The 9,477-nt window shown below is 47.6% G+C and overlaps 1 protein-coding gene across 2 annotated transcripts in view; it reads left to right on the top strand.

Moving 5' to 3' along the window:
* The first annotated feature begins 4,666 nt into the window (after nt 1-4,666).
* PLXNC1 (plexin C1) overlaps nt 4,667-9,477 on the top strand; it is a 93,161-nt gene continuing 88,350 nt past the window's right edge. For both annotated transcript variants that reach the window (XM_048501403.1, XM_048501402.1), the window contains exon 1: nt 4,667-5,049. In XM_048501403.1, coding sequence (XP_048357360.1) covers nt 4,795-5,049 — 255 coding nt within the window. In that variant the 5' untranslated portion in view covers nt 4,667-4,794. The remainder of the gene's footprint in view (nt 5,050-9,477) is intronic.

Genomic DNA, 9,477 nt, shown 5'->3' with positions numbered 1-9,477 from the left:
TTGCCTCTAAAAACAGAGGTCCCATTCAGCCAGCATGGTTAGTATCCATCATGAATTTGGGCGATTCCCCACAGGTGATTAATTGTGTGATACTCACATTTTAAATCATGCTTTTAATCAGAACCCCCCACCGCTCAAGTGCCAAACACGGCTTCATCAAGGTTCTGGCGCGCATCCCCCCCCCCTCCCATCACACATTTTTTCAGAACCTGCATTGAAGTGCACCTTTTAGCCAATCAAGCACTGAAGCCAGTTCGGTGGGGAGAAACAGGGGACAGACGGGTCTTTTTGTTCCTGCCCTTAGAGCCTTCCAGCCAATCATAGCGCAGTGGGCCATGCACTGAGCGCGCACAGCCTTTTTTTTTTGCTATGCGCTGGTCGAGAGAATTTCTATAAAAATTGTTCATATGTGCCTACATAGCAACGTAAAAATGAAAATAAGAATATGGATTTTCAATCAGGGCGGAGTAATGTTCCTGCTCCAACCCAATAGCCAATCAAATTCCACCAACACAACTATGCAGTGATGTAGTTACGTAATTACGTAGCTGTGTGCCAAAAAAACAAAAAACCCACCCCAACACAATGTGACATCCAATCAGGACGAGAAAGAACATACCCACCGAGCAGATCGCGTGTTTGTGGGGAGTGTTACATTGCTTGAATCCTCTTCAGTGGAGTGCGGAGGGAGAATGCGTGATGAAAAGGTACTGTTTCTTGTGAAACCTGGATATATCTACCTTTAATTTCTCAGTAGGGATTAACCCTTTATCTCATTTTAAAAAGTCATATAAACCAAATTCCACAGCAACATGTTCAACGAATTAACTGGAGATGGAGGTGGTGTGAATGCTTTCTTTAATCTTGAATATACTGCCAATCAATTTGTTTGGTGCACTGAGTTCTAATATTTTTGGAGCGAGATAATTTTATCTACCATATATACTCGAGTATAAGCCAACCCGAATATAAGATGAGGCACCTAATTTTACCACAAAAAACTGGGAAACTTATTGACTCGAGTATAAGCCTAGGGTGGGAAATGCAGCAGCTACTGGTAAATTTCAAAAATAAAAATAAATACCAGTACATCACATCTGAAACCGCTGGCCACACATCTGAACACAACAACCATGCAACCCACACTCCATGGCAACTCAGTGGTGCAAAAATGTGGTTAAAACACATGGATCCTCATGGATCCTCCTGAATTCTGCACTTGGTCACCCCAAAATCACCAGCAAAATCTATCTTCAAAAAGGGGGAAAAGAAGACCCTAACAAATACTGTCCAGTTAGCCTGACATCAATACCAGGGAAGATTCTGGAGCTGATCATTAAACAGATGATCTGCCAGTGCTTAAAAGGGAATACCGTGTTCACAAAAAGTCAGCATGGGTTTCTGAAAAATAAGTCATGCCAGACTAATCTTATCTCTTTTTTTGATAGAGTGACAAGTTTGGTAGATGAAGGGAATGCTGTGGAGGTAGCATACCTTGATTTTAGCAAACCTTTTGACATGGTGCCCCATAATATTCTTGCAAGTAAGCTAGTGAAATGTGGACTAGACAATGCTACTATTAGATGGATTTCTAATTGATTGACTGACCAAACTCAAAGTGTGCTCATTAATGGTTCATCTTCATCCTGGAGAGAAGTGTTCCATAGGGTCCTATCCTGGGCCCAGTGCTATTCAATATTTTTATCAAGCTTGTTTTCTGCTGCTCCATAGATTAGGACCAGGAGTAATGGGTTCAAAGTGAAGAAACAAGAGATTTCACCTAAACATCAGGAAAAACTTCCTGACAGTAAGGGCTGTTCAACAGTGGAACGCACTACCTTGGAGCGTGGGGGAGTCTCCTTCTTTGGAGGTTTTTTAAAGAGAGGATGGTCATCTGTCAGGAGTGCTTTGATTATGTCTTCCACCCTGCTCACCTTCAGGCTCCCTGGGCCACAGAGGGTCCGGCAAGAGCCGCCCCCACCCTCTTGACACCCTCTCCAACCCCTACCCACTCCTTCCCACCTTCTCCGATCCCTACCCAACCCTTGCCTCCCTCCCCCACCCCTAGTTCAGCAGACATTGTTCTGAGAGGTGATTATTTGGGGATGACTTAGCGCAAAAATCATCAGGATCCTCAAGGATCCATTTTTCCAAGCAGGTCTTTGTACTACTGAGGCACCATGGTGCATGGGATGCATGATTGATGTGTTCAGACATGTGGCCAGGGGCTTGGCTTTGATTTGATGGTGATTTGGGGGTGACAGTGCAAAAATCATAAGGATCCATGAGGATCTGTGTTTTCCAAGCAGGTTTTTGCGCCACTGCAGCACCATGGAGTGTGGGATGTGTGACTGCTGTGTTCAGAATGTGGCCAGGGGCTAGAGCTGTGATGTGCAGATGATTTTGGGTTGACTGTGCAAAAATCATGAGGATCCATGTGTTTTAACCATATTTTTGTGCCACTGTGGTGCCACAAAGCATGGGATGCAGGATTATTGTGTTCAGACATGTGTCTAAGGGTATGAGCTGTGATGTGCAGGTGATTTTTGGGTGACCAAGTGGAAAAATCATAAGGATTCACAAGGATCCATATTTTTTCAAGCAGGTTTTTGCACCACTGTGGCACCACAAAGCGTGGGATGTGTGATTGTTGTGTTCAGACATGTGGCTAATGGCTGGAGTTGTGGTGAGCGGGTGATTTTGGGATGGCAGTGCAAAAATCATGAGGATTCGTGTTTTTCAAGCAGGTTTTTGCCCATTGCAGCGCCACAGAGCATAGGGTGCATGATTGTTTTGGTGCTGCCTGTAGACTAAGATATGCTCTATAGTTTCATGGTGGTTTCATTTCATTTCAACGCAAAAATAATCTGAATTCATGAGGATCTGTTTAAAATAATCTGGATCCGGCTTTTACCCAGATTTGTTAGTTGGGGCATGTTCTATAATGTGACGGTGACTTTGATATGACCTGGTGCAAAAATACTTTGTTTGGTCATGGTGGGGGAGGGTGGCCGCCCATACGGGGGTGGGGGTGGGGGTGGGCGGAAAACTCAGATTTTGCCCCAGGCTCCATTTTCCCTAGCTACACCTCTGCATATGATTCCACTCAATGTGACTTTTTGTTTCATACATAAGAAAAGTTTTTAAAAAAGAAAATAAGGCAGGGTTAGAAAAACATGAGAGAAGCCATAGGGAGATATCAGTAGAAAGAAATTCTTCAGTCTTTAAACTATTTAAAAACTAAAACAGCTGTAATTAACTTTAGATAATAGTATGGTAATGACTAAACATATTTACATTCTTCACTCTTCAGCTTTAACTAAGCAACTTTTGCAACTGTTCCTGCAAAAGAGGAAATACAAATGAAAACTTTTTCTTTGCACAAAGAGCCTGAGGAAGAGATCTGCTAGTTTCAGCAGCAAAAGGCCAGGGCCCATCATTCTAATAGCAATGCCTATCAAATCTTTGGCTGCTTAAATCTTGTGACTGGAGCTGTGAAAGATGGATCTTTCTGCAAACCTGAAAAAGACCCCAGATTTGCTGGAAAATGAAAAAAATAGATCGGGGAGGTTTTTTTTAAAAAAAGCATGAAAATTATTAAAGGAGCTTCTGTAGCTTTAAGCAACAGATTTCCTCAGTGGTTGTCGCTAGGTAAGCGCAGATTGAAGGCTTCAGTTTCCATCAGTAAAAGGCACAGGGAAGGAGCTAAGGGCCTGGTTGGAAGAGACCACAGGAGCATCACGTCCAACTCCCAACCATATCTTAGCTGCCCTCCCCATCCCTCCTGGTGATATCTGGGGTTGTGGTGACCAAACAGGTACCGGGGAGGGAAGCCGGGAGCACGTGCAGCTGACTGGCCCGGGGAACAGGAGGGATCGGGCGGCCGCAGCAGATGGCCCCCAAGAGCCGGGTGAGAGAACCTTCCTGCTTCATACCAAAAAAAAGGGGAACTTCTCGACGAGGCACCCGGCTGGGCGAAGGAAACCGCAGGGCGGGTGCGAGAGAGCGGGAGCAGAGACCCCGGCGGCGGCGGCGGCGTGTGAGTCCTGCCTCCTCCGCAGGGGCAGCAGTGGCGGGCGCAGCTCTCATACGCCGCAGCCGGCAGCAGAAGAAGCCCACCAGGCGGCCGGGACGCGGAGCTCGCCGGACATGGCAAGCGGCGGCGGCGGCGGCGGCGCCTGCTGGGTGCTGCTGCTGGCGACCTTGGCTGCGACGGCGCCCAAGGCGGGCGCGCCCTTCCCGGGGCCCATCAGCAACCTGGCCGTGAGCGGGCGGCGCGTGCTGGTGTCCAGCGGCCCCTGCGTGTACCAGCTGCAGCCCACGCGGGATGCCGCCCCCGCTGCCTCTGCCGGGCCCCCGCTCTTCTGCCTGAACCGCACCGACTCGGTCAACCAGCTCCTGCTGCCCTACGCCGCCCGGGAGGGCGCCCGCCTGATCACCTGCTGGACCCAGCCCAACGGCGTCTGCTACCGGGGCGACCTGCGGGGCCGCTTCCCCGAGAACAAGCTAGCAGAGCAGGCCGTCAGCTGCTCGCCGCGGGGCTCCTCGGTGGGCACCCTGTTCCCTTGGGGCCCGGACTGGTTTCTCGCCGTGGCCGCCACCACGGCGAAGGGGGCAGCCGACAGCTGCGCCAGCGGGGAAAACAGCGCCCTCTACATCGTGCGCGACGACGAGACCCGCGTGGGGGAAGAGAGCAGCCTGCGCGTGCCCGGCGACGGCTACTTCGTGGACGCCTTTCGGTGGGCGCAGTGGCTCTTTTTCCCCTACTATAATCTCGCCAGTTGCCCGCCCCAGATGCTCATCGTTCCCGAGGACCCCCAGCCCTCGCGGTACCAGCAGGCGCCCTTGCGCTGCGCCGACAAAACGCGGCTCCTCTCCTCCAGCCGGCTCAGCCTGCCCGGGGGCCGCGCCCTCTGGGTCGGGGTCTTCAGCTCCGGCGAGGCGCTCCGAACGCCCACCTCCTCCGCCCTCTGCCTCTTTGACCTGCGCCAGGTGCTCGACCGCTCCCAAGGCTGCCGGCGCGGCTTCCCCGGAACCCTCGAGTGTTGCGTGAGTAACCTCGGTTGCGTGTTAAGAATGGAAGGATCGCCCTGCAGGGTCAGACTCAGCCCCAAACTAGTCTGGCTCAGCAGCGCCGTCCCCGCTAGAGCGCTAAATTGCCCTATTGAGGGTAACGGGTTCAAAAGCGAATCCGGCTGCCTGGGATTGTGCTGTTACAGTATCAAGAGTTTTGCCTTATTTTAGCTCGTTCAGTCTACCCTGGAAATTGGGCCGCTGTTTCGGCATGCAGAAGAATCTCACACGCTGATTATTATGCTGTGATTTTCAGATTTACAGGTGATTTGGGACATATGAGAACCCAGTGATTTTTTCTAAACCACTCCAGAGTCTTCTACCACCATCACAGGGCAGGGAAAACGCCAATAGAAATATTTTTCATGGATTGTATGCATTCAAATGATTTTGATCATATTTCCATGGTTATGTATTCTAACCCAGATTACAGCCCAGCAGCTGAGAATGTAACTGTTTCAGCTCTGTGGTGATGATGAAATACCGGATTTGTGGAGTGCGTTTAAATTGGCCTATCAAAGTCTCAAAAGTAGTAAATTATAATAATAAAGCAATATGATAAAATTATATTAAAATAGCAATACACACAACAGTCACATACTGAACTCCGAAATCTTCAGTGCTGCGTGCAGGTTGGCACGAGGGGCTCTGGGCGGTGTACAACATAAAATCCCAGTATGATCAAACAAGAGAGCACAGATTTACTACAAATAAATAAATTTCAGATTGCACTGGCTCCATCAATTTTAAATACAATTACTAAAAACCTTTTTAAAACATTTACTAAATAACAATTACTAAAAACCTTTTATGCCATTCGTTTTTCCCTAATGGGGACTCCAAGTTGTTTGCAACATTGTCCTCCTTTCTTCCATTTTGTTCTAACAACACAGTTTTATGAGGTAGACTGTAATCCCATCAAAAACAGACACATTCCCTTACTATGTTGGTAGGTGTAACTATTATCAACACTTCCATCTAGTGTGGTATAACCAGGGGTACCACCAGAGGCAGACTCCCGGGTTCTAGTTCACAGGCTCAGCATGGGACCCTACAAAAGAAGTCTAAAACTTTGTATTTGAAATGTACATTTTCATCTAAAGAGGACTCCGATAAAACCAGTGTCCCAACTCTAGAATTGTCAAACTGCAACACTGAAGTCCACTCATTCTCTTCTTTCTTTCTTTCTTTCTTTCTTTCTTTCTTTCTTTCTTTCTTTCTTTCTTTCTTTCTTTCTTTCTTTCTTTCTTTCTTTCTTTCTTTCTTTCTTTCTTTCTTTCTTTCTTTCTTTCTTTCTCAGGCCATCTTCAATCAGATAAAACACAAAACTTCCAAATACAACAAAATACAATATATTTTTGTAAATTAAAATCATTAAAATCTCAGTTTACTATGGCCTGCTCTCATAGTATTGCTGTCGGGGGAGGCGGGGGGAGTGGGAGGGAGGAAATCATTGATTAAACTGATGGAAATAATTGATTAAACTGTTGCTGCCTCAACCTTAAGCCTGGTGGAACAGCTCCATCTTACAGGCCTTGCAGAATTGCATCAAGTCCCACAGAGCCCACATCTCATTAGACAGGACATTCTGCCAGGCCTGGTTGAGGCCAGATGAACATCTTTCATGTCAGAGATCACCAGTAGATTGTTGTTTGCTGACACAGTGCTCCTCAGAAGCCATATTGGGAGAGGTGGTCCCTTAAATACAATGGTCCCAGATTATGTAGGGCTTTAAAGGTAAGCACCAAAATCATGAATCTAATTTGGTGATCAACCCAGAGCCAATGCTGTAAGTGGGGCACTGGTTGAATGTATCCATCACAGGTCCTGATCAGAATCCATGCCACTGCATTTTTGCACCAGCTAGAGTTTCGAGAGTAGGCTCAAGAGTAGTTCAGACGCATAGCTGGGTGGGGACTAGCACACCAGTGGGTGCCGGTGGGTTACATGGAGTGGAAAATTGCCCTCCATACCCCTTGCCCGGCCCTGCCATGCCTGGCAGACCGGTCGCTGCCAGGCACTCCTGCCCGGGCCTACCACGTAAATAGGGCCTGGGAGGTGGGCGTGGGGGGGCAAGTGTGGGGGGGAGCAAAGGCCTTCCCTTCTCTTGCCACCCAAAAAGGCCAGCCAGGTCAACAGGGGGCCCGGCAGAGGTCTTCCCTCTCCTTGCCACCCAAAAAGGCCAGCCCACAGGGGACCTGACAGAGGCCTTCCCTTCCCCCGCCACCCCTTCCCATTTCCCCCACCTCTTGGCACCCTCCCCAACCCCTAGCCCCCCTTGTCACCTCCCTCCACCCCTAGCAACCCCTTGCCACCCTCCCCAACCCCTTGCCACCCTCCCTCCACCCCTAGCCACCCTCCCCAACCCCTTGCCACCCTCCCTCCACCCCTAGCCACCACTTGCCACCCTCCCTAACTCCTAGCCAACCCCTTCTCACCCTACACTCCTAGCCACCCCTTCCCATCTCCCCCACCCCTAACCATTCCTCACCACCTTCTCCAATCCCTTCACAACCCTTGCCTCCCTCCCCCCCACCCCAGCTCAGCTGGCATTGTTCTGAGAGGTAGTGATTTTGGGGTAACAGTGCAAAAATCATGAGGATCCATGAGAATCCGTTTTTCAAGCAGGTTTTTACCCCACTGTAGCGCTATGGAGTGTTGGATGCATGATTGTTGTGTTCAGACATGTGGCCAGGGGCTGGGCCTGTGATTTGATGGTGATTTGGAGGTGACTTAATGCAAAAATCATAAGGATCCATGAGAATCCGTGTTTTTCAAGCAGATTTTTCTCCACTGTGGCACCACAGAGCGTGGGATGCGTGATTGTTTTGGTGCTGCCTGTAGACATGTTCTATATAGTTCTATATAGTTTCATGGTGGTTTTATTTCATTCCAGTGGTTTCATTTCATTCCAATCTGGATCTGACTTTTACCCAGATTTGTGAGTTGAGGCATGTTCTATAATTTGATGTGACTTTGAGACAACCTGGTACAAAAAAACTTTGTTTGGTCGTGGTGGGGGAGGGTGGCAAACTCAGATTTTGCCCCGGGCTCCATTTCCCCTAGCTATGCCTCTGGGGTAGCCCTGCATAAAGCAAGTTGCAGTAGTCCAGTATTGAGGTGACCATTGTGTAAATCTCTGTAGCCAAGTCAGTTTTTCTTGTAGGACAGGTAGGGTGACAACATTCTCATCTGGGGAAGATGATAAAAAGGTGAGCAACATCTGTGGCTTGAACTTTTGCTCTCTTTCAACCATTTCACATTAAAACTCTCCCTTTGTGAAATATTTAAAAGATAGGTGGCTATACCAGTGGTGGGATTCAGCAGGTTCGCACCACTTCAGCAGAACCGGTTGTTAAAATGGTGCTTGTAAGCAACCAGTTGTTAAATTATGTGAATTCCAACACTGGAACCAGTTGTTAAATTATTTGAATCCCAGCAGTGGTTGTATCACTCAGAGAAATTCAGTAGGTGAAACTTTTCTTGGCATGGACATGGGGTGATGAGAAAAATTTCACTAATGAAGATTCTGCCCATGATAAACTGTTAAAAGGCATAGGAATATAATAGTCAACTTTTGTTTAACAGAGCATTATAGACTCTGCCCAGGCTTAACCTGAGGAGGGAAGGCAGTGTGGAATAATCTGATCTCATTAGATTGCATAAGGTTCAGTACTTGGAAGAGGGACCTCCAAGGAAGAGTGCAAAGGAAAGATTAAATTCATAAAACCACTTTTTGCTGTAAACCGTATCACGTGCTTTGTTAACCTTTGCTAGTTGCCATGAATCAGCCAGACTTGACAGCACTTTACACACATCAGCTTGATATAACCTGAATAAATCTGCTGAAGATTTATAGTAGTTCTATTTCAGTGTGTAACTGCCAGGTTATGCTCCTGGCTATACTGAATGAAATCTCACATTCTGGTGATATTTCATTCAGTATTTTTGGAAATGATGGAATAAGACAAAATCTTTTTCAGAGAGTGCTATATTGAGTAGGATATTCTTTCTTCTGTAGTCATTGGAGGACTGGGAAGTGTAACAAGAAAATGTCATCAATGGCTAATTGTAAATGTATTTCAGTGCTGAATCAATATTTGCTATAGCTATGAAAGGAAAGAACATCCTGGGATTTCCTGTCAGTGTGTTACAGGAGAATAAGTGAAAATATTATTGTCGAAGGCTTTCACGGCCGGAATCACTTGGGTGCTGTGTGGTTTCCGGGCTGTATGGCCGTGTTCTAGCAGCATTCTCTCCTGACGTTTCGCCTGGATCTGTGGCTGGCATCTCTGAAGATGCCGGCCACACGGCCATACAGCCCGGAAACCACACAGCACCCAAGAAAATATTATTAGTCATGATAAAAATGCCATGTCCTGAAAGAGAAAAAAGGGAGGGAGG

This window comes from Sphaerodactylus townsendi, linkage group LG06, assembly GCF_021028975.2.
Source record: "Sphaerodactylus townsendi isolate TG3544 linkage group LG06, MPM_Stown_v2.3, whole genome shotgun sequence".
Lineage (NCBI taxonomy): Eukaryota > Metazoa > Chordata > Lepidosauria > Squamata > Sphaerodactylidae > Sphaerodactylus > Sphaerodactylus townsendi.
This window is presented reverse-complemented; position numbering and strand designations above follow the sequence as displayed.